The 26,218-nt window shown below is 33.4% G+C and overlaps 3 protein-coding genes and 1 pseudogene across 3 annotated transcripts in view; 2 read left to right on the top strand and 2 right to left on the bottom strand.

Annotated features, from left to right (window-relative positions):
• Nucleotides 1-2,948, top strand: part of CAH9 (Carbonic anhydrase 9) — a gene marked incomplete at its 5' end in the record, with an annotated part of 5,587 nt that extends 2,639 nt beyond the window's left edge. The window contains 2 exons of the mRNA XM_017625376.1: nt 2,324-2,403; nt 2,510-2,948. Coding sequence (XP_017480865.1) covers nt 2,324-2,403; nt 2,510-2,686 — 257 coding nt within the window. The remainder of the gene's footprint in view (nt 1-2,323; nt 2,404-2,509) is intronic.
• Nucleotides 2,949-5,204: 2,256 nt separating this feature from the next.
• LOC108370118 (glucosamine-6-phosphate isomerase-like) lies at nt 5,205-6,017 on the top strand (annotated as a pseudogene).
• Nucleotides 6,018-7,159: 1,142 nt separating this feature from the next.
• LOC108370117 (uncharacterized) lies at nt 7,160-15,192 on the bottom strand. The gene is made up of 5 exons (XM_017625378.1): nt 14,889-15,192; nt 9,104-9,196; nt 8,674-8,830; nt 8,442-8,575; nt 7,160-7,562 (listed from the first exon to the last, which is right to left on the bottom strand). The coding sequence occupies exons 1-5, from the start codon at nt 14,992-14,994 to the stop codon at nt 7,210-7,212; spliced, it is 843 nt and encodes a 280-aa protein (XP_017480867.1). The 5' UTR covers nt 14,995-15,192; the 3' UTR covers nt 7,160-7,209.
• Nucleotides 15,193-20,444: 5,252 nt separating this feature from the next.
• LOC108370115 (uncharacterized) lies at nt 20,445-25,221 on the bottom strand. The gene is made up of 5 exons (XM_017625377.1): nt 24,976-25,221; nt 24,750-24,842; nt 24,531-24,687; nt 20,993-21,126; nt 20,445-20,850 (listed from the first exon to the last, which is right to left on the bottom strand). The coding sequence occupies exons 1-5, from the start codon at nt 25,088-25,090 to the stop codon at nt 20,495-20,497; spliced, it is 855 nt and encodes a 284-aa protein (XP_017480866.1). The 5' UTR covers nt 25,091-25,221; the 3' UTR covers nt 20,445-20,494.
• Between the last annotated feature and the right edge of the window lie 997 nt (nt 25,222-26,218).

Genomic DNA, 26,218 nt, shown 5'->3' with positions numbered 1-26,218 from the left:
AATGAGCGACATTTCTGCGTTGATGAAAAGTAATGCAACAGAAGCCCTCGCGTCTTACCGCCAATGTCAGGCAATGTTAAATATAAAGCATACTTCAATCAAAAAAAGAATTAAGAGCGGAAGCAAATGCCATTACTTGTCATCAGTGGGGCATCGATGCGGAATGCATTCCATTTACTGCTGGGTATGCGCTTTCAAGCAGAGCGACTTAATCGGATTAAAATATTTTATCAGTAAAGAATTTTTACAATCAACTTGCACACTTACACACATACATAAGTACATAAAATACATATCAATACATATTTATATCCACAAAAGAACAAATTTGTATGCACTTACAACAAAAGTCAGTGTAAGCAGTGCCCAAAGAATCGAATACAAATGCATATGCATGAATTACATGATCCCTGCAGTGAAACGCCAAACCAGTTAGGAAAAATACTAGTTTACAACTTGAATTTCCGGACAGAAACCGAACTAGTTCGAAAATGACCAGACCAAGTGCAAAACGATTTACGTATGCCCTGTTTTGTTTGACTTCGACAGTTTAATACAATAACGTACACAAAATGATTAATAATTAATTACTTAAAAAAAATTTAATTAACTTATTAATTTTAATCACTATTTTTTTGNTTTGTTTTTGATAATTTTCAATTATTTTTGACTTTTTTTAATTACACGATTAATATAATTATTTGATTAATTTCTATTATCAATCAACAAGCCAAACTATAGACAAAAATTAAGAATATTTAATAACTGCTTGAATTATTTATCTATTTTATTCTTATCCAAATCTCAAATTTTAAACATTAATCACTACTTTTATAAATTCTTAAAAAGAATCGACTGAAATGTGCAAAGTTAATGAATTTAATTTCTTTTAATGAAAACTTTTATTTTTATTTTAGTTCACTCAAAAACGAACTATTTATTGCACCTGAAACCTTTTACTTTTGATAACATTTAATGAAAAAATGCATTTAAATTACTGTTCGAAAGTTTGAAATATTTATGTATTTATTTTTGCTATGAATTAATGCTCAAAAAATTTAACACTAATTATTGGCAAATCTAAGGCTGCTAAATAAAAATGTGTTATTACAGTGTACTTAATCAAAAGTTTTTTTTTACTGTAGGTATATTCATGAATTTATTTTATTTTTTGACTCCGAATGTAGTGGTTTTGGTTCATAATTGGACTAGTATTTTTCTGTCTACTGGCTCCTTTCTGTCCTAATCTAATCATTTTCGAGTCGAGTTGATGTTAGAGAACTGCATTAGAATTCTATTCTTGAATGCATAGAGAAGTTGAGAAATTCAGAGAACTGGAAAAATTTCTAGATAATTTCGTGAATTATTCGAACAGACCTAAATATGACCCTTTAGATCACACCCAGTGGGAAAATGTAATGTATAGTAATCGAAAAAATAATCAGTAAAACAACCCTTTTCACATTCGAAAATTCATTTTTTTCACCACGCTATGCCCTAAGAAAAGTGGGGCATTCAATTTTGCATTACTTAGTATCGAGAAATGAATGTGATTTAATATGAAATTTTTTTTTTCTTTTTGAATACATTAGAATAGTGATTACATACTAAACAGTAATTGGATATAAAACTCATAAGATATACATACATTCGATTACTTATCACGCTTGTAATGCATTACTACTTTTCCCACTGGGCACCTAAGTTTATTTCCGCTGTTACATAGTGTTAATAATTTTGATTTGTGCGCCAATATCGATTGCTGCCAAACCACGCGCCTGGCACCTACGTACGTATGTATGTATGTACTTATGTGTGCATGTACTTTTTTGTACAATTCCAATTATTGTCATTATTAGCGTGGAATTAGTAAAATCGTAGAAATTTAATGGAGATCAATATGCGAACAACATCGTAACGATAATATCTGAACAGGCAATAGGAGAATGAAAGAATGTACTATTTGTACGAATAAGCGAGCAACTATCCATATTTATGTACATACATACATATGTAAATACATATATTGAAAACCAACAGGTGTACAAGTGCCAAATATAGCTCGGGCTGAATACTAATTGACCAACAAAATTGTGGCAATCAAACCCAAAAAAAATGTCGAGATGATTATGGAATAATTTTCAGATTTTATTACCTTTCCTTCTGTGCTTACTGGCAAATTGCTTGGATTACTGCCTGGCCAGCGAGATTGTTGCTTCATGCATACTAAATAGCTTGATTTACTTTTAGCTAATAAGCTAAATTTATTATACATTCTTACTTAACATACACATAAAAGCTTACGTCTACTTGCTTCTTTTAGGTTCACTCACAACGCCCCCCTGCTCGGAGGCCATCACATGGGTGCTCTATCCCGATCCCATACCCATCTCACCCAAACAGGTATGCACATAAAAACCTACTTTAAATAAATCACCTGAAATTAAATGGCGCCAAATTTTTATGTAGCTTTTATTTAATTTTGTAATTGTCATTCGTCTATCCGCAGATTGCACGCTTCCGCCAGCTGCAAGATACACAAGATGGTGCGTTGGTGGATAATTATCGGCAATTGCAGCCGGTGGGTAATCGTCGCGTTTTTATGCGTAATGGCAATACGAGGCATACGCATGTACAAGCTTTGAAGCAGGAATTGGACTATAAGAAATGGGATTGGTATAATTGATTTGTCATAAGCAAATTATTTGGATAGCGTACTCGTTCCACATTAAGCGTCCATTTGTTTTTGTAATCGATCCTTAGTTAATTAAATGTTTAATTTATTATTTGTGTACTTAATTGCCCTGACGTAATTTTAGTATGCTTAGAATGTGCATTTACTCACTTTGTATATATGTATGTATGTATGTAAGTAGTTGCATGTAAAGTTTTATAATTCTAAATAAACATACATATACGACTGAAATGCTCATAAGTATTCACATTTGTGTTCACAAGCAAATAACTAAACATTTAAGTATGAATTTTTTATTTAAAAATATATATATTAAAAAGCTGGAATTATCATGTCTTTATCTGTGATTGAAAAATTACTATGACAGTTAAATTGTGCTGTGTGCAAGTTATTTTGATTTCAATGCGTCTAAGTTGCCTGCAATGGGTATAGGGAAAGTAATTCTCTACATAATAGAAGTGGAAATTACTAAGCTGCGATTAATCGTTTCCGCAGTACTTAATTATGAAAAGTTTACTCCCTTTAATTCTACAACGAATCGTAGCACGAGGCAAGATTTGAAGCAAAGGATCATCTAGTATAAAGAGGCTGCCTTCGTCACTTCTTGCACATGATACTGGCCAGTCATGGTGGCTGTTAAAAGTGTAAACACATACCACTGCTTCTGCTATATGTTTCGTGTAACCTCCACGTTAGATAGACAACTCCCAGTCCTTACAAAACTCTGTTATAATACTTAGCCACCAACCATAGAGGCATGTTTGCACGATTAATCCACCTATCAATCATTAAGGGGTCTCAACACCGTGCACTTTTCGTTCAAGTTTGCGTTGTTACATAATTAAGCGTTTTATGAATGCTATATCGTTACAAGACACGAATAAAGGCGCGAGCTCAAAAGTTGACCGCGAAAAAAGGCAAAAAAAAAAAAAACTTCAGCTAAGAAAGGCGCCCAAACCTGGTCGACGGTGAAGAAAGACGCGTTAACTTATTTTCGCGGTCAACTATGTTTGCGGGGGTAATAGTATGTACATTCCTTTTCTAGGTATACATCTATGATTACGCGTCTTTCTTCGCTGTCAACTAGGTTTACGCGTAATTTTTCGTCAATGCGTCCTTATTCGCCACAAGAACATCACACCATGCATCATATTGGCAACACGAGCAAGGAACCAAAACCAGTGGTCGGTAGTGCTGTGAATAGTATCCAGTATCGAATAGTATGTATTTGATGCTGTTGAGCAATTTGAGTATTCGATGAGTGCTGACAATATTATGTCGATACTTCGATACTCCATCATCATCGTTTAAAATTATTTTCATAACAAGCGTCGACAAAGCAAAGTAACGGGTTGCAAAGTTTACAATGGTTGAATGGAGAATGGTTGAGGAGCAGTGTATAACCAGGTTTTAAAATGATGATTTACCGGAACGCAACGAGGATCAAACGGCAATTCTCTTTAGAGTGATTTTGATCAAAAATCTAAGTAAGCTCATACAAGTTTTTTAGCGTCTGAAATAGTTGAGGGTAATCAATATATCGAGAAGACTTGTTGCAGAGACATCGAGATTAGCTCGTGTAGTGGAAAGAATGCTAAAAATATATCCCCAATAGCTGAAATAGTTAAAAATTATTTATGGTAAGTATTGAAGGTAAAAATAAGCTTAAACAGCAGTTCAGTAGTTTCTACGCAATGTTTTCGATTGAAAACCTTTTTACTAAAGAAAAGTCATTATGAGTATTAGGTTTTGCATATGGGATTTTGAACGGAATAATGTAAATGTATTCGATACTTGAAGGTATCGGAAATTTACATCACTTACAAAAAATTGTGGATGGTAGAATCTTGAAAATAATGTGATAGATTTCAAATGTGGTAGACCTCAGTTTTTGGATAGTTTCTTACTTATTTTTATTTTTTATGTAAATATTACGCAAGAGAAAATATAATAATTGTTTACAGTGTCGGACAAATTAATAGGGTCGCCCCAGTTTGACAAGTTTTGACAATTTTTCTTTTGTTTGCTTAAGGCTTATTAATTTTTATCATATTTTCATTTTCTAACAAAAAACTATATAAATCCAAATTTCCATCTTTGTGTAAAAATTAAACTATGCAAAGTTTCATCTAAATTGCAAATTTTTTAATTAGAGTTCTATAGAAAAAACTTTTAAATTACATTTTGGTATAATAAAGTTTGCTAAAAAATCGCGTTGAGTTTTGGAAATTTTTTGTTGACCGTGTAACGCAGTTCCTTCCATATATAGATCGAAGAGATAAAGATGCTTCGAAGTGGTGCTCAAAAACATGCATCCGTCTGTGGATACTCAAGATATAAAAGATTTTGTACACAATCTTGCTCACTCGGTTGTATTTGTTTATAATATTTAACGTAGAACCCGGCATAAGCCGCTACTTCGTCATTGAGCTGATATATACATAAAGCCTTCTTACACTCGAAGATTCTTTCTTTGCTAACAATACAGCAATACATACAATGCAGCACACCACTTGGAATGTACAAGAAACTCATTGAATATCACAAAGCCGGAAAGGTGTCTTTCGAGTATGTGAAGACATTCAACATGGACGAATAGGTGGGCATACCCCGCGATCATCCTGAAAGCTATCACTACTTCATGTGGCATCACTTCTTCAAACACATCAATATCGATCCCAAGAATGTGCATATTTTGGATGGCAATGCCAAGGATCTTCTAGCCGAATGCCAACAATTCGAGGCGATGATCAAGGAAGCGGGTGGTGTTGAACTTTTCATTGGCGGCATTGGACCCGACGGACATATCGCCTTCAATGAACCGGGCAGCTCGTTGGTCTCACGTACGCGTGTGAAAACATTGGCACAAGATACATTAGAGGCGAATGCACGCTTCTTTGACAACGATATGAGCAAAGTGCCCAAGCAGGCATTGACTGTCGGCGTCGGCACAGTGATGGATGCCAAGGAGGTGATGATTTTGATCACAGGCGCACACAAAGCGTTTGCCTTGTACAAAGCTATTGAGGAGGGTGTAAATCATATGTGGACTGTAAGCGCATTCCAGCAGCATCCCAATACGCTGATGCTTTGCGATGAAGATGCCACTTTGGAGTTGCGTTGAAGACAGTGAAATATTTTAAGGGCATCCTCAGAGATGTACACGAAAAAATGATTGGAGATGAAGCTGAGACAAGCGAAAATTAAATTGCTAAATTTTGCGTAATTTTTAAGTGGTCTTATGGAACTGCATGGTAAAATGGTGGAAGGTGTCTGAAGGATTATATTGTTTTTATACAAAATTTTTTATATGTATGTACATTTCGGATACAAATTACCTCAACGAAATAAAATTTAGTTATTTATTTAGTAATACAGCCTCGCTAAGGCGAAATACCAAGTCAGGCGATGTGAACTGTGCTTTAACGATGTGATGGAAATCACCCAGCAAATTATAGTCTGCTTTTTCTAATAAAAGTTTCAAAAACTCAAATACCTACGATTGAGAAGGACGGATATCCCATCTGCTACTGCCGCTGTCATATTCGCAAGCTCATAAACGTCCTAACAGTGCATAAATGCCCCATATGAGTGATATTCCAGATAGTTCTGAAACACTAACTCCAACCCAAAGTACAAATGGAATGAAGGAAATGAACTATTAGAACTATTAAAGTAAGTCATTCAACAAATGACAATTATGATGAATATCTTCATCATCTTTACGACTTATCACTGCACATACTCGATTCTTTAAAAATTTGTATTTGGAACGCCAAAGAGCTATCAAAACATTTACTCGAAGTAAAAGCGTTCTGGGGCTCTCGCTTTATTACTTCTAAAGAATGGCAACTCTACGCTGCTATCAGAAAACTCAAGTTATCTCGGAGCTCGTACGGAAAACCTACATACATACTAGTCAACAAATATAAACAATAGGGTATTTTGATTGATTTCTGCGTGGCCGAAGGTATTGTACCTTCGGAAGAAACATATAGATCTTGTTTCGACTTGTCTTCTGATCATTCTCCTGGTTTATTTGTACTCAATAGCAATTTCTATGCCAAATCTGAAGAAAACCTTACAACTGCAGTAGAACATTTCAACAATTCCCTCCTTGCCTGCAGCAAGCCGCTTCGAATTCAACAGGCGAAAAAGTTCATCGATCTTTTTAGAAGTAAAGACGACCACTTGCAAAGAAAAGGTGGCAGCGCACTAGAACCTGAAGGTCCAAAATGGTTAAACAAGCTCCCAAAATAACTGAATAACTGCATGAATCTTGCATATCACTCCGTGCTGAAATATTTAGAGAGCTCTTAACGTCAGTTAAGATTTGGCGGCAACGGTCTAAAAGACTCCAATATTTTTTTTTTGATCGCCAAAAGGTAAATATGTGCTAGAGTACTTATTTCATATCAGAAGCGCTCAAAAATATAACGCCACTTTAATAACAACTCTAGGATATAAAAACAATTTTTTTCTCTAATTTATATTTTTTACTAAAACATATCAACTCATTCTTTCTTCTCTTTCTTTTTCGCGTACAATTGTTCCGATGTTGGTATATCTTCAACAAAGAAATTTGCCGGTATCAAATGGAACACCTTTTGTAATATATCCAATAGCGTAGTCTCCACAGTTTCTGTTACTAGCGGTCGTAGAGCTTCGAAGAAATCACGCCAATTTTCATTGAAAAACAAATTAGTGCTACGCTCCACTTCTTTGCTGTTGCCATTGAAAATATTTTCGAAATTCGTTTTCAGACCACCCGGCGCTAGATCCATGCGTATCTTTGTAACATTGTAGAAGGTGAAACCGCCTTTCTCATAGAGACGAGTTTTTGTGCGCATGAGGATGTTGAGTTTTTCTAGAATACAAAATAAAGTAATAGAGAAATCGAATTTAGAATATAAAACAAAAAAATGCTACCAGTCCAGGGAATAAAGACAAATAAATTGCTAATTTTTCGGAATAATTTAGGCAAAGCTGGATTTTGCAGGGAAGGTCGACAATTGTTAGCCTTACGAAAAACGTGACTTAATATATTTTACGCAAGTTTCTAAGCTAAAAATATATAACATTTGGCACATAGTTATGTTGTTTGAAATCACAAAATAAAGGTATTTGCAAAAATCCGACTTTCCGCCTAATTATTCTAAAGCGGAATTATTCTAAACCGAAATTTTAAATATTAAAACAAAAATTTATGCGTAGCTACAGAGGCTTACAAAATGTATATTACAAAAATATCGCATAAATTCGACAACATTTTGACTTTATTCTGCTATAACTCAGCTTGTTGAAACTTATTAACTGAATTTCATAACCTCGTTGAGTAATTCTTGATCTAGTTAAGAAATTTTGTCGAATTTTGCCTACTAAAAAAAAAAAAATAAATTTTACCCTGGCAACGACACCTAAAAATGCATTTAATAGCCTAATTCTACCAAAGACTTAACAGCAGTTAAGAGCACAGATAAGTTACAAGAATTTTAACGTGGGGAGATCGGCAAGGTTTAATTCTTAGTTTTTGCTTTTTTCCTTTCGTTTGCTTCTACTCAATATGTGCAATTACCCCCCTCAAGTTGTAATCTCTCTTTTTCCAATTGACATAAACTGCAGTTAAGGCTTGGTGGAAATCAACTGTAAAACTTTGAAATTTTCTTGAACCGACTTAATAAAGCGGTCCCGCATAATGTTGATATTTTAGGGGCCACCCTGATGTAAATCTTTGATTGATACCTACCTATTTCGATAAACATATGTCCAGCACCGTTCAACGGTATTAACAGTATTCTGCCAGCCATTTTATATTGACCCTCCAAACGTAGCTTTGGTATGTAAATTTTCGTTTCCCAGCTGTAGTCCTTTTTGCTCACTCTATATTATGTTAGGAATGTTGATTATATACATACATAGTTTTTAGTATTGTATAACGGACTTTTTCTGTTATCTATTTCAATGACTTTTTAACTCACTTGCTCTCCTTAATAACTAGTTTCGACAGTCCAGTTGCCACCATTTCCGTTAAATTAGCGTGTAACGTTACTGCTCCTTGATTATCCTGTGCGAATTGTATCGGTTTAAGTTTTAACGGATCAAATGTACCAATCACTTCCATGATCTCAGGTATACCTTGAAAATTAGAATGTTAGAACATAAATAGGCCCTATTATGGTTGTTGACATCGATGTCGATGTAATTTTTTTCTACGAGAAATAGCCCTCGTAAGCTCAACTCCAGCTACGCTGAGCACAGTATTTATGCGAAGAACACCTTTCCACAAAAATACTGTCTGATCACAATAGCTGGGGTTGGACTTATGAGGGATATTTTTTTTTATGAAAAAATTTCATCGACGTCGATAACCATAATTGGGCCGAATATTTTGTACAATAAAATAAATACCTTTTCCCAGTTGATCCATTAACTTTTGAATACTGGATGTTGAGCATTTGACGAATTCCGGCTCGTTTATGCGGCATGTTTGCATGAAATCCGCTGTGAATGTTATAAGAACAAAAAGTAGAAATAAAATCAATATTACTGGGAAACATCAGCATCTTATTGGTAACACGAAGCCCCATATAATATCCTATGAGAGATATCAAGGAGGACTGAGAAAACTATTGGGAAAGTTTGAACTCTATAAAATTGACACAAGGACTACAAAGAAATATTTATGGAAATTCTACGTAAATCTACGCAGTCAAAAAAATCATACATTAAGTTCCGTAAGTTATTTTCTAAAAGTGATTACGCCACAGGAAGGCTAGGAGAAAAACTGGCTGTTGAACGGACTCTAGTCAGGACATCTCAGGCTGCGCGGATATAATTGATAATTTTAAGAAATCAATGTTAGCTCACGTATCGGAAAGGTGCATTAAAGCTACAACAGTGGATAGAGGGGAAGAAATGTGGGCGATCAAATCGTTGCATCCATTCAAATCCGCAGGACCGGATGGTGTGGTGCCGGCCATCTTACAACACTCTTGTGAAAACATGCTATCTCATATAACGAGCATAAAGCTTGGAGGAAAACTAGAATGATACTAATATGTCTATTCCTAAGGCGGGGAAACTAATCCCTTACCGAAAAGTGTATTATGCCAATAAGCTATTCATCGTTTATCCTACACTTGACACTTGAGAATATAGTAGATTTATTCTTATATGAGGGAGAGTACAGTTATCAAAGCAGATATAAACCTTCAAAAAGTGAACTTGTCTTTTTCATAAGGAAAACAAAGGGACTAAACTGGACATTTCATCGCGTAATGTATACGCAAAAGGATCTTTGGAAAAAACAAGGGTTGTCACTGCACGTAATTATGGGATATACACCACAATCATCTGACTGATTAGCAAAAACTCGCAGTATTTCCATGTACACCGATGGCTGAAAGATTGAGAAAGGTATTGGTGCGGGCTATTACATATCCTTCAGCTTTGACAATCATATCGCCTACCTGATGACTGCACTCTCACTTTCACGTATAGATATTTGCCTAGAAAAATCTGTTAGCCTTAAAAAAGAAATAGTCAGGCTCGGTCAGGGAACGCCGATTAATTCATTGACAGCCAATCAACATTGAAAGCGAGCGATAGGATCCGTGGTAATAATACGCATCGCTTGAATCAGTGAGTCACGTCAACGCCGCTCTCTGCTGTGTTCCTGGGCATATGTATTTAGAAATATCGAAGGGATCGAAGTAGTCGATCCACCTTTTATCAACTTCGCAGACAGCTAGCTGACCGACAGCTACCGAATTTGATGAAAAACTATTCAATTTCAAGTTATTCCACCCTTTTTGTGCTACAGCTCAAGTGGTGTTCACAAAGGTGTGTAGTTATTCGGATTCCTCTAAATATTTACATACATACATACATATTTTAACGTCTTGTTTTTATTTAAACGCAAATATGCCAATCTTCATGGTTTCCGGTCATTTAATATTCTCCCTGTTCTGCTGTTAGTTTTGAGACAACACATTTTCCATTCAAAATTGAGTAACGGCGTTAAATAAATAAATCTGCCTTCAAATACTTGTTGAAATATTTACTTAATTGCCGTAGAGTTTACTTTTACTACTGGTATTTGTTAGTACAAGTATTTGTTTATAAACAAACATGTAGGTATGTGCATAATTAGCTTTTTTACTACCTGTCTCTAAGTTTGTAAAATAAATTCCGTGCCAAGTTGTTCAACTGCGTCATCAAATGTTAATCAAGTACGTTGTTATAGGATAGTTTTCATATAAATGCATACGTAAACACCTATGTATGTATAAAAAGATTGTAATTACATCTGTAATGCATTTTATTTATCTAATACAATTTTTTTTTTTAGAAATTTAGATTTAAATGTAACGAAGTTGATTATTATGTATTTAAATTAGAAAAAAATAAACCTGTTTCAAAGAGTTACAACCTCAAATCATGTAACTACATGAAATGACCAACACATACGTACATACATACATACATATCTACAAGCCATGGTTGTAGGAAAGAGCTCAAGAACGATACCATCCAATTCCCATATAAAATCAGTCACTTAGTCCGAAAATACAAGTTTTTCTGTAGTGTTGTTATCGAGATTTCGCAACATAATTTTTATGATTAAAGAAAAAATGTCAAAGCATACAAATTTCTACTATTTGGAGAATCCGTTAACCGATCAAAACAAATTATACAACAAATGAAATGAATGAAATTTGCTGTTCGTTCTTAATTAATTTTTCATTAAAGTTATCTACACGTTTTTGAGATATTTAAAAATATTTCAAAAAAATATAAATATTATTTAAAAAAAAATGGAAAAATAAGTATCAACTTGAACTGTAAAAAATAGTATATAGGAAAACGACTTTCGAAAATTTGCTTTCACTAATACTTTAAAACTAACAAATGTACATATTAAGTTTTAAGGAACTGACCCTACTTATTGAATTGACCATAACCTAGTCAAGTTTAACAAGTGGCCAACACAGAACCAAGTTGGTTTTTGAAGTAACAAGTTAGAGTTGTAAATTGCAAGAGGTGAATAACAATTAGTCTAGTCAAATTGGCATTGAGGTGCTAAATTAATTCTCTGTCGATGAAAAAATACCCATGCGATAAATAGAAATATCTAAACTTGAAATTTAGCTTTCACAAAGTGGGAGATAAATTAAATCGCTAGGTGGCGCAGGTGTCGAGATATTTTAAAAATCCGTATTTATGGTCCTATATGGTTTATATTTAGAACGTAAATACTTACATGAAAAGGAATAACTTCACAAAAAAATTGCCAAATGTGTAGGAGTCGACATATGTATTTGGAGAATCCTGAATGGAAAGAAAAACTCCCCAAAAAATTCTGCCGTTAGGTGTCGTGGGGTCGATTTTTCTTATTTATCAAAGACAAATAAAAGCTTGCCTTTAAACAATTTTTATTTTTTAAATTATTTTGAAGTCGACCTTGGCAACAAATTCATCAAACACAAAATACGTACCCGAATGAGACATTTCAGCCAAGAGAATGAAGAAAATAATACGTGGCGTGGTCTGATTCAGTCAAAATGTTTTATAGCGTCAGTTCCCCCATAGATGCAGATACAGTTGCAAAGTGAGGTAATTGTGAAGGGGAGAAGGTCTTTGTTTCAAATTCCAGTCTAGCGATTTCTACGGTACTCTACTTCGCAGATGCGGATTTCGGAAATTATTTACAAAAAACACGACACATTCTACCACATAATTCCGAATAATTTTCGCGTGCACTTTTATTATCTACATGCCATTTGGTATTTTTCTCAATCCATTTACTTTGGTCGAAACATTGGAAGTTTTTGTCATAGACCGCTAGAAAAACAGATGTTTTTTCACAGACGATATATCAGTTAACTAGTTAGGCAATTTTTGTATCTAATTCGACTAGACTAAATGCTTATATGTACGTAGGTAGAGAGCATTAATCACAAACTAGGACTACGGGGGCATGACGAAAGATTCCACTGACAAATGAAAATAATAGTACGACGAACGAGTTATCGCGGAAAAATTAAATTTGATGTGCTGCTTTAGAATACGCAAATTCAAAAAGGAAGAAATCAAAGTTTCGGCAATATAGGTGCAAGTCCATACATCCTTCCTCCTTTTAAAAGTTTAATTTGAGTAACAATTATAAACATAATAAAGCCAAAATTGGTGGCTCTCTGTAAAATTATGTCCTTAATCTCTGTAGAAAATTTCGTTTTGTTCGCTGCAGGGACCTGCCATATATAATTTTTCTCAAAAACTAGATTTTAGCTACATTTCTGATCAGAATGTGCTAAAAACTAATAATAATTTACAAAGTTAAACTTTTTAACTCTTTGGCAAATTTTTTTTTTTTCATTTCGTATCAGAAAATGACTACCTCTCTTATGAATTTTAGTTATTGAAAAATAAAAATGTATAATTTAATATTTTCTTTAAAAAGGATCATAAATAAATTGTTTTTTTTTCTAAATTTGCTCAATAAATAAGATAAGTTATTTCAAATGTAATTTATAATATTGCCTTTTAAAATGTATATCTCAATTTCTTCAAATTCATACTTTATTTTCTTGTATTTAGACCTAAGTGATTATAGTTCCGGATCCGACATTGATAACAAAAGAGCCATTAGGAATATCAATGACCCCATTTGAACGGGAAAACTCTTTCATCCTGTGGAACAGCAGGATTATAGGAGAAGATTACGCACTCTCGGCAAAGTTTGCAATACTTGCAGTTATCTCACAGGTGGAAATAAAAGCTCATAGCATCGAAGGATATTAGTACTTAACACAAATGTTATCTCAGCGCTATTATTCTTGGCCTATGAGTAAGCAAGGTTCTGCTCTTCAGTCCTTTCAACTTAAACTAATAATTTTTACATTACAAATCGTTTTTGCATGTAGCAACACTATTTTAGTATTGGTCAACGCAAAAGTTCTTATAAGGCGTCGCGAAGCAAGCCAGGCATTTGCTAGTATTTAATAAAAATTACCCACTGCATCAAAACTAGGTTAATTTTTTATAGTATAAAAAAAATAATAATAACTTAATTTGTTTCAATTTTGGCAACATCATAAACTAGTTCTTTGTAACTTTTTCTGAAACTTAAGAAAGACGGCTTAAAAATGCATATAAGTTTTACAGTTGCGGAAGGAAAATCTAAAACTTCTTCACAGATTCTATTGAAGCACTTCAAATTTTACTAAAATAGTAAATAAAAAAAATCTTAAATTTTTGTTTTATTTCACTCAACAAAACTTAGCACTTTCGGGAATTCTAATAAAAATATCTCAAAAGTTTTCGATAGCACGAACAACTGTTCCATAAAAAACCTTTTACCAAAAGTTATTATTATTATTTTTGTACGTATAGTAGTAAACAAAACTATTCAGTTTCAAAGTAGTACACTAAAAACTAAATTTTGGACAATTTTTTTGTAATACAGTAAAAGCCGCTTATCCGTTCATTTCTGACTTTAGCGCTCTCTGCTGTTAGCAAAAAGAGGAGATGATAAATTGAACTTCCAAAGATTTTAAAGGTACTATGTTAGCTTTACCAAAATCTATATAACTAAGCACTTTATTTTATTTTAAATTTGCCTATGGGCCAAAGCACTGCGCGACGTTGACACGGTTTCTGGGACGATAGCTTAATGACCGGTTATTTGTAAGCCTGTGTTTGCTCCGGCATATGCAGTGGCTAGGTCAAAGTGTTTTTATCGGTTATAAAATTGAAAAATTTAACTTTCGTTTTTCGAACTTTTGCCATTTTTTTTTACTTTCGAACGTTGCTACTCAAAATTGCATAACTACATTTTTTATTCGTAAATAAGGAATGTGTTTTTTCTTTTTTTTTTTAGAAAAATCACGTCTTCACTGTTAAACACTTGCGGCGATCGCTTGCATTGGCTTGGAAGTTTTGGTTATCCCCCTGTTCAAAATTGGATGTTTTTCAAGTTTTTGTAAAAAAAGGATTCAATGGTAATATGTCCGAAGTTCACCAGTTAAATTAGTAGGTATTTCAGTTCACTTCCATAATAAGGAAAATGGTCTTTGAGCTTTAATCGACAAATCTAAGTTTTTGTTAAAGACGAAAACCAAAACCATTTTCCTATTTTTATTTGCTAAATTTTGCATACTTCTTTTCCGTTTTTTCACATTTTGACACTTACGTTTTTCTGTGTAATACTCTAAACTCCGAACGCTACTCAAACAGGCGAACACCAGTAAAAGTCCTTTTAGCACAGCCGATGTGCGTAAGAGGGCGCTTTTAAGCATTGCTATTGCCGCTTAACTTGCGACCAATGAAAAAAAAATTAAAAAAAAAAAAACAATATAAACTAAAATAATCAGTGAGTTTTCTTAATAAATTTAACAACGCTTTAGCAGCGAGATGTTGAACGCGACTGTTGTTAATCTCGAAATGCTGCGGCACTTTTATAAACATAAACTCAATAATAACAATTTATTAACTTAACTGCTATGCTATTACTCGCACTTTACGTAGGTACTTACTACTTTACACTTAGTCAAGCTACCTGTTCAACCAACTAGCCGGCCGGCTGGCTGGCTAGACGCGGCTGTGCGGGGTGGTGAGCGCACAAAGGTTAACAGCAAGTATTTTGCAGGTGTATACAGACTTACCGACTCAGTAAATATGTATATACATATTTACATAGATACGTAGTGCTCATAGAATATTTATGTTTTGTTTTTTTTTTTTGTGTTGTAAACTAGTTGAGTTAACTTAGTTTTTATTTCTATTCTCATTTTTATGTTATTTTCTAATGTTAAATCAATCGTAATTAACTTATTTGAGTTACTGCCGCACTTGAGGGAGGCTCGGGTAATGCAATACGAGTAGTGCTATAGTTTTGTGGCGCTTTAATTTACTAACATTAGGATGGTACCTTAGGGTGATAAAAACTGAGATATTGTCAGTAAGTATAAGGTTGTGTTAGTTAAGGATAAGAAGTTTGTATCGAACAAAAATGTTTTCTGGAGAAAAGAACTTAGATAAATCACTCTTTAACTGTGCATGAGTTACTCTTCGTGGAGTCGACCATGCATTACTTGTTTGAAACGCAAATTTCGCGCATGATTTGACCTAAAACTGTAAATTTAGAACTTAGAAAAGTAAATGGACATCACAAGCCTTATGATCTTTGCATACATTTTATTAAAATACGTTCATATTGCTTTCACAAAGGTTCGCAAAAAAAAAAAATGCGAAAATCAGTGTAACCCTCCATGGTGAAGATCCGACCGTAAATGCCGAAAATATAACGAAAAATTTAAAACGGGCTTGGCAAAAAAATTGCTTTTAGAAATCCTAGAGACAAAAAATAAATACATATATTTCTTTCAATTTGCCTTGCAAAAATGCTTTGGACTCGAAGATGTTCGGCGAACTTTTTTCAGGTCTGGTCTAATGTACATACATACATGCATGCATGCAACGTGATGCCACTAAAAATTTTATGTCGGAAACTTTTAAGAAGGTTAATTATGTAAATTGTTGAATGTCACTGAAATTTAACGGTTTTAAGTTTCCTTTTTTGCGCATAGCGAGCTTTGATGTTTCAGCCGGGAACCTGGATAACTTGTTTTAATTGGCGATTTTTATAATAATTAAATATATGTAATTTAAATTAGTAATATACAATGATTGTTGATAATGTTATAGATGACTACGGCAAAACTGGATTCGTAATAACTTCATACGGCAAAGCACTTACTCATTTATGTAGAGCGAGCTTTATTTGTTAAGCTACTGGAAAAAGAAAGGCTAATAAAGAAAGGAAGTAATCTGTCACTGTATCTTTAGTTAAAAAAATATGTTATATTGGTGAGGCTGCAACAATAACAGTCACAATTTTTGACCAGGTAGAAGGGCGGTCAAAGTGATTTTTAACCGACTTCAAAAAAGGAGGTTATCAATTCGTGGAAATATTTTTGCTTTTATGCTTGTCGGAAAGGTGGTACTCCAAGGGTGGTCCTATTTTAATTTAGCCCAGTTCGGATCATTAGATTATGAAGCATTTCATGGCAATCCTGAATTTTTATATGAACAACGAAGTCGGTTGTGTTGCTTAAACATTAGCTCGTTCATAAATAAAACTGAGTTATTTCTTAAACTTATTTTTTGCAAATAAATTTTTTTGACGTTGGGGTACGCTACCTTCATTGACACAGTGAAAACAGGACGAGACCTTCGCCGAGATTTTGCTTATTCCGGCACGAAAAACTTACAGAACAAGAGCCCCTTGCCCACTTTCATGAAGAAAAGCTCTTTTGAGAGTAAATGTATACAAAGAACTGCTGGCGTGCCATTCGAGCGATCCAAGGTTCGAATCCTATGGCAGAATTTTTTTTTTATTTTAACAAAATTTTTCCCTTTTTTGACTTATCTTTCTTTTAATTTTAAGAAACATATTCTTTTAATAAAATTAAATTTTTCAGAATCTTATTTTACGCATTTTTTCTTTTTTAATAATTTTTTGTGTTTTTATATAATTTTTCTTAAATTTTTAGATTTTATTGTTTTAAAAAGACTAATGTTTTTTTTTATGTAATTAAATTTAAGGAACTTATAGTTTTTTTCTGGTTTTGCTACCTATATTTTTGACTCAAATTTTCTTAAATTTCATAGATTTAAATATTTGAATTTATTTTATTTAATTTTTCGGAACTTACTTGTTCTTTTACTTAATTTTCTTAAAATGTTTACTTAGTTTTGTTTCAAATTTGTTTTTTTTTATTTAATTTAATTTTTGTGGTTTTATTTCCATTAAAACTGTTTTCCATTTTTTATTTAAATTAGTTTTTATTGTTTAGAAATACATTTTTTTATTTTATTTACACCATTAAAAAGTAGTTGGTCGTGGTTTTGAAGTCCTGTAAACATTTATTTAGCCGTAAAAAACTTTGCGACATTCGACAATAAGCCATCTTGTGAACCACCTAACTGCATTTAACTTTTAGGACATTATTGCTAAAATAGAAACAGAGTAATGCTCCTCGTTAGCAGATATTCCACTTGGTCTTTTAGAAAGATAGTTTTTAAGATAGTTGCAGGAATTGACAACTGCCTTGCGAAAGAATATGGTGAGTTGAAAACCGTTGTAAGAATTACTGTTGGTCTGCTGGTCTTCATCGACATACCACCTTTTCCCTTTTCTGTGTAGTCGTCGATACCGCTAGTGTTGAGCACCTTTTACGAAAGCCTAAAGACACAGTCCGCCCTCCTCTTCTGTGAAGATGGCCAACCGAGCTGCGATAACCTTCTCCAATAGTATATCCATGGCTCCATACCATTGCAGATAGGTCGTATGACAATGGTTCAGAGTAATATTTTACTTTTTCCATGGATGTAGGAAAATTCTCTCCAGGATAAATTGAACTAGCACATGGGTATATATACAATTCGGACCAGGGACCTTTGTTTCACCAAATTCCTGGTCAATGTGTATGAACTCGTCGACTGTTACCTTTGGAAATCTGTGCTGTTGTTGTTGTTGTGAAAAAACAATTTCATTGCAAACGAATTAAATTAAAATATATATATATATTTTAAACACCTTCAACACCTCCGCTTCTATCGACGACATTTGCGACAGCCCAACTAGTTTGATCTCGATTTGGCTTTGACAATTCTGACATCGAAGTCGGTACACCATAGGCTTTCCTCATCTCACCGCATCTTGGTCAACAACAACATTCCAACATATTTGTCTCCATTAAAAGCATTGCGACATTTATATACAAATTAATTTGCTTTTATTAATTAGAATAGGCTAAAAATTTATGTGTACACAATTCGATAAATTGTGTCAACATGCAATGTAGAGATTTACTTGTCGTAAAGATATTAATTTTACCGGTTTGTCTTCGAAGTCCTCAAACACAAATTAGAGATAGATATTGCTGATCATTTGTTTAAGTTTCCCTTTTTAATTCGCTCATGCAAATCAATCGTAAATTGATATGCTTGATTAAATAAAATGAATAATAATACTCTATGTAAATTACGAATTACCACGTAACAATGTGCTTATAAAAGTATTAGAGGATAATTGGTTTTAATTACTGACATCAACAAATCCAAACCACTTAATACTTAACAAAGGAAAACTTGCATATCGAGGGCTTATATTCAATACCCTCTATCTGCAAAAATTAAATTTTTCAGGAGAGCAAAAAAACTGTTTTGACAGCTATTTTTAAAAGTGTTAATGAATTGAAGTACCTTCGCATGTCTTAAAAATTCACGCCTGGTTTTTACTTTTAATTCATTTTATTTTAGTTTAAAGATCAGATAGAGGTTATGGCAATTCGAATTATAAACAAAAAAACAAACCATAGCAAAAGACAAAACCTTATATAACAGTTCAGAAGTACCGTTAATTTTATCATGATCCAATGATCGGATCTAGACCAAATTAGTATGGGACCTCCACTGAGGCACCAGAAAAAGAATTATCAAAAGCGGTTAATGTGGTCCAAAGTTATGCGGTAACATAGTAGATAACAAGAATACTCCGATGAATTTATAACTTCCTCCTTTTTATGAAGTCAGCTAAAAAGAGAAAGACTAATGAGGTAAATTACTATAAATTTTAAATAGCTATGTTTTAACATTTCTTATAAAATTTACATTAAAAAATTTCTCTTCAGTTAGACATAATGAGACCAACTTATATAGTTACAGGTGGGCGGTATCACGCCCATTTTCTACAATTCCATAATAACGTTACTTCTTTTCAAGTGATTTGCTGGTAGTATCAATATAAGTAAGTTGGCGGTGTCAGGCCCATTTTCCAAAATTTTATCATAAACGTATTCTCTAAATTACCGCTATAGGGGAGGTAGACGTTGTTATTGCCCCTTTTCAATAATATGTGTCCTACACTGAAAAGAAGTAAACGCACCGAGTTTCGTTAAGATATCTGAATTTTTACTCGAGTTCTCGTGTGCACTCACGGACGGACGGACAGACAGTCACCTCTTAATCGATTTCGTTTTCCATTCTGATCATTTATGTGTACATTTGTCTATATCTTTATCGATTAGTTTTGGCTGTTACAACAAACAACCGTTTTGTGAACAAAGCTATAATACCCTTGTGCACAGGTGCGCTCGGGTTTAAAAATAGCCCTAAGCGCAGTCACAACCGTAATCGAGACTTGACGTATTATTATATCAATGTCAAGAAGCAGCATGAGAGAACCACAAATTAAAATCATTTGTTAGCATGGTCAGTGATACAGATTTGAAGTGGATTGTAATTATGGTGCAGGCAGGCGAGATAGTTAAAGTATGTTGTGTTCACATTGCGAAAGGGAAATTTTATTTTTATCCATGAATTTAGCATGTGGCGTGATATAGCCAGGTCTGCCAAGAGGAATCCGAGTCCGGTAATAGATATGTGCCGGGACCACTCCCCTTAAAATGTTTTTGATAAAATTTTCAATCCAAAATATCAACTAAATAAAATAATTTTATCTTCCTAAATACTTAATTTTCGGAAAATATATGTATTTATGGTACCACATAACTTTCGACAAGGTAAAGTGGTACCTCAAGCGTGATCCCATACCAATTTGGCTTAACTCCCCAATTTTTATATGAGAATGGTAGTCGGTTGTGTTTGTTGCTAAAAAATTATTAAAATTACATTTTTATTATTAAATTTTTTTTTATTCACAATTTATTTGGATGGTGTTTAATTTTCAAACAAAATACATATGTATACACGTCAGTAACTCCATTTCCATTTCTACGCAACGGTTAATGATTTATTCGTGCCATACAATTGCTCCGAGGTGGGTATATCTTCGACAAAGAAATTCGCCGGTATTAAATTGAAAACTTTGTGCATCACATCGTACAATATCGTTTCTACGGTTTCGGTGATAATCGGCTTGAGTGCTTCGTAAAAGTCGCGCCAATTCTCATTGAAGAATTCATTAGTGCTTCGTTCCACCTCCTTGCTGTGTCCATTGAAAATATTTTCAAAATTTGTGCGTACGCGTGTCATATTCAAGTCAACACGAACTGCAGTTACGTTGTCGAAAGTGAAGCCAGCTTTTTCGTAGAGCCGCGTTTTCGTGTAGAGTGTAATGTCGAGATTGTCTGTAAGATTAAGAAAGGAAATAAGTAAATAAAAAATAAATGTATTCAATGCTAGCTACAGTATTTGTTATGTTTCAGTCACATTATCTTTAAATAAGTTTTCCATGAAAAGCACAGTACTACAGATAAAAGAGTGTCATACCGATTTCTATAAACATTTTGCCGGAACCTCTCAAGGGTATCAATAAAATCTGCCCTTCCATTTTATAAACGGCATCCATTCGCATTTTGGGTAAAAAGATTTTGGTAATCCAGTTGAAGTCCCGTTTGCTGACTCTGTGAAAAAAGTAAATAATTCAGGCAAATACTTTGGGCCAATTTTGCATTTGATAAAAAATAATTCACAAATTAGGGGCGTCAAAACGTTGGCGGAGTTATAAAAAATAGTTGTCAGCTGAAATACTAAATTTTGGTATATTTTCTCTTAAACCCAATAGCGAATTTAATTGTTAGCTTTGCTTACGACTCAAAATTAAGTTTACATGTCTCGGCGTATTTTGCTTATTCACAGTTGTTAACCAAGTTTTTTAGGTGAAAGAAAGAGGTATGGACCCGAGTGTTTCCTACTTACATGCGGTTGACAAGGTAAGTGTTCGTTTTCCTAATTTTCCCGTCGATCATCTATGTAGTTCCAATAAAATGTTACACTTTATTCAACACAATCAAGCAGTAAAGGTTATTGAGAGATTGCATTGTCAAGCGTATGTCAGCAGTAGTAATGTGGTTGACAGAGACACTAATGGTGAAACATTAATGGAAAAAATTATTCTGCATATTGTGCTCAAGAAAGAAATCAGTACTCGCAAGTAACGACTGACATCCCCAGAGGTGATGGCAAAATCCGATAGGGTCGGATTAGGATGGTGTCGGTCATTTTCTTCTATACGAAGTGTGTTCGACGATTCAGATGGAGAGAAATAATAATGACCAAAAGTCAAAGGTAAGTCCTGGCTACTCCAAACTTTCTAAAATTCAATGAGCCACAAGGTTGTTTTTTTATTTGTTATATTTAACTGTTCATTAAAAAAAAGTGGGGGAAAACAATTTTTTCATTAAAAATTCTTATTGCTGCGAAGACTAACTGAACAATGAAGACAGGGCACTGAAATTTTGCCACAATTTTTTTTTGTGACAGAAAACGAAATTTTCATATGGCGCCGAAAGACGAAAAAAGTCGTACATACGCATGTAATAAAAATTTTACAGCGAAACCCCGATATAACGAATTTGAATGTGTTGGACAAATGCTTCGTTATATTTGTAGTTTTGTTATAATATAATTATATTATAATTTTTATAACATTATATTTTATAATTGTAAAATGTACGGAAACGTCTGCTTATAAAGCTCTTTAAATTTTATTTTTTATCAATAAGTCCATTATAATACCAAAACCTCGATACAGCAAAAAAAAAAAAAACTTTTGGAAAAAATTCGTATATGTATAGTTAGAAAGGTGTTTAAAAACGTGTTTTTCCAAAAATTTACATTTTATTGCGGATTCCGATGGAATATCCAACCAGTAAAAATGTTTGTGCAAGAAATTTTTTATGACTTAGTGCCGGAAACTCTCCTTAGTAAGTTTTCTGGGCCATGCGTTTTTTTAAGTTGATACCCTGCCGTATTTGATGTATAATTGATTTTATTATAAAGCATTTTTAGGGATGGTAAGGGAAATTTTCGTTGTTTTTGTTTTTTTATGGTTTTTCCCCTAAATCAGAACGATATGTTTAAATTGCATAAATATGTAAAAATTTTCCTATACCTAGATCTTTTTAAGATATCCGAATGAGTGTGTAAAAGACATCTGAATTTAAAAATTGTATCAATTTCTTTCCATATAAACCCTTATATCTCGTAATAGAAAGGTATGCAAAATAAATAAAAACTAGTGAACCCGCGTGGCGTTAAAACGCCCAGAATTGATTTTCAAACCCCTAGGAACTATTACAAATGTTAGAAGAGTTGTAAGCGGTCTGAATGATTTCATCTGAATCCGTGCAAGCGTTTCTAGGTGAAGAGAGGTCTCGCATAGTGTCGGTTTTTAATATCATCAAATTCCAAATCACCCCTTACCCATAAAAAATTTTCACTTCAAATAATAAAATCTTATCGCACATCTACTGGCCACTTCGAAAGAACGATGCAAATCTAATGACCTTCACACTCATATTTTAATATTTCATAAAACTAGCCTACATACATATACATAAGTTAACTAAATTCGACTCTAAAAACAGGTAGAAATCATTTTCAAAAGTACTTTCAAACTAAAATCTTCTTAAATCCCTTTCGTCTAATATTGGGATAATTAATTTTTGAAACACGCTACAATCCTCTCAAATAAAGGTCAGAAATAAAGCCCTTTAGAATCCATTTAGATTAATAATTTTAATACAACTTTCTAAACAGGTGGCAACCCTCTTCAAACATAAATGTTCAATCTTAAGACTTCTTACCACTCTTTCGTTAGGCATCCGTATTTTAATGTATGATATACTTTATATATAAGTTAATTAAATTCGACTTTTCAAACTGGAGGAAAACCTATTCAAAGTATTTTCTAAATTTCCTTATTTCCTAAGTTGTGTTAAATCTTTTAATTAATTGATGAATTAAGTTTGAATTTAATTTTATAAACAAGTGGAAACCCTTCCAAATGTATTTCAGAAATGAGGCCTTTAAAACCCATTTCCATTGACAGGGTAGGTCTAGTATCTCATCAAACTTATTTGAATGCCATATTCTGAGCACGTGGCAACCCTCCTCAAACTTTCTAAATATTCAAATTAAAGATTTCTTAACAGTCTTTCGCTTGACACTTGCATTTTCATATTTAAAATAGTGTGCATATAAGTTAATTAAATTCGACTTTTTATACAGGTGGCAACCCTCTTTAAAAAAAGGTTCAAGCTTTAAAACCTTTGTCTGCCATTGTGAAAAATATTTGAAAATAACTGATGAATTAAGTTGAATTTTATTTTTAAACATGTGGCATCCCTCTAAATATTGTTGTTCGTAAATAAAGTCTTGCCAAACCCACTTCGATTGGTACCAGTATTTTAATAATTTTTTAAAGTTATGAAATAATTTGAATTTAACTTTTTAAACGGTTGTCAACCTTCTTTAAACACCTCAAAAAGTTATTAGTGTTTTAACTAAAGATTTCTAAATACCATTTTTAGGCATATTTTAATCTTTAGTTGTGTGTAAGTGCAAACTTTTCAAATAGGTGGCAATCCCCTAAAAAATATTTACACACTATTACCTTTTTAAACCATTTTCTTATGGCGCCCACATGATTATACATATTTCTATTACCTTAGTCAAATTGAACTTAATTTATTAAACAGGTGGCACCCCTCCTGGAGTTAAGTTAAGAAACAAAGGCACATCCACAGTCCGAGCCCTTTAATTTGACACCGCACTTTTGAAAATCGAACAAATCTGATCTGAGATACTTCTTCTATAGCAGTGGGGTCGCTCTTTTCAGAATTCGGCAAGTAGATGCTTTTGAATCGACACTTTGTTATATAAAGGCTTTTGCTACCGGGACTTTAACCGTCAATATATTCCGAACATTTTTGTATGGAGAATTTAGGTTTTCAGGGAACTCAGCAACAATTTAGCTATATTGAGTTATTCATTTCATCGAGGTTTTAAAATTACTTCAACCCACCTGCTCTCCTTAATGTTTGTCTTCGAGAATCCCTTCACTATAACATCACTCAAATTTGCGTGAATTCTGGCTACATCGTTGCCGTCTTGTTTGAAGTATATGTCATGTACATGCATTGGATCGAAGGGGCCAAACTCCTCCACTACTTCAGGTATACCTAAAATATTTTAACTAGTTTATAAACGATGAACTTGATTCAATCTTTGGATAAAAACTTGCCAATAACCAGTTGATCAATTAATTTTTGCACAGAGTTTGTAGAACATTTTGTAAAACCAGGCTGATAGATTTTACATGAAGGCAGGAAGGCGGCTAGAAAATAAGTGCATATACATATTTATACATACATACATATGTGTGCATTATATGTAAATAGAAACTTTAATTGTTTTTAAAATAAATAAGTTATATTTATCGCTACTACTTGTCATACACTTTAACGCACGTTTTTCAGCGTAGAACTCAACGCTTTTGACCTCATTCACACAGTTGACCGCAATTAAGCCACATAAGAATGCGATTTTATATAAACTGGAAAATCGTTTGTCACTTTGCAACATTTCGCGACGCAACTCTATGGATTTGTATGTGCGAATGAATATTCACCGGCTAATCAGACAGTCAACCGCGCACTACAGCCGTACATAAGTAAATGAGCGCCAAACTTCACTTGAATGTTGTTTTAATGAACTTTGAATAGCAATTCTTGACTAAGAATAAAAATAAAACAAATAAAAATTAAAATTATTAACAAACACTTACATAAATAAAAAAAAAGTGAAAAAGTCTAAGTTCGGGCGGAGCCGAGCATTAAATCCCGGCGCGCGTATTAAATATAGTTTTTTTCACCTTTCCGAAAACAGCAGGGGTGGTTTTACCCCTTTTCAAGCATCTTCGATGGTATGTAGATATGCTCAGCTATCGAAATATTGAAGTTTCTGCATTTCTCAAAATTACCGTTATATGGAAATTGGGCTTAATTTGAGGCCGATTTCAAAAATTTTCAACATATTGCTTTTATGTGTCAAGTACAATAATTATACTGAGTTTGGTATAAATTCATAGAACGGTTGCCGAGATACACATAGATATGTGGTCATAAGTGGGCGGTGTCACGCCCATTTCCCAACAATTTTTTTTAAAAGCATTTCTTGCTTAAGTTGTATTTTCGTATTGCACGAAATTACCGTTATATGGGATGTGGGAATGGTTAAAAATTTGAAAGAAGTAAACATACCAAGTTTCGTTAAGATAGACGGTTATCGTGTGCATAGACGGAGGGACGGACAGACAGTCACTGCTTAATCGATTTCTTTTTAACCGACTTCCAAAAAAGGAGGAGGTTATCAGTTCGTCGGAATCTTTTTTTTTTGTTTTTTTTATGTGTGTTACCGCATAACTTTGCACCACGTCAACCGATTTCAATAATCCAAATAATTGCAACGGAAAGGTAGTGTCTCAGAGGTGGTCCCATACTAATTTGGTTTAGATCCAATCATTGGATCATGAAATATATAGATATATATATATTTTTTTTAAGTCGGTTTTTTTTTTGCTAAAAATTACTTGTTTTCATTCTGATCATTTAGGTATACATTTGTCTATATCCATCTCGATTCGTTTTGGCTGTTACAAACAACCGTTTTGTGAACAAAGCTATAATACCCTTGTGCACAAGTGCGCTCTTG

The sequence above is a fragment of the Rhagoletis zephyria genome, unplaced genomic scaffold, assembly GCF_001687245.7.
Source record: "Rhagoletis zephyria isolate East Lansing unplaced genomic scaffold, Rhagoletis_zephyria_1.1 Rzeph_scaffold_04021, whole genome shotgun sequence".
NCBI lineage: Eukaryota > Metazoa > Arthropoda > Insecta > Diptera > Tephritidae > Rhagoletis > Rhagoletis zephyria.
Note: the sequence above shows the minus strand (reverse complement) of the source record. Positions and strands in the feature narration are given on the sequence as shown.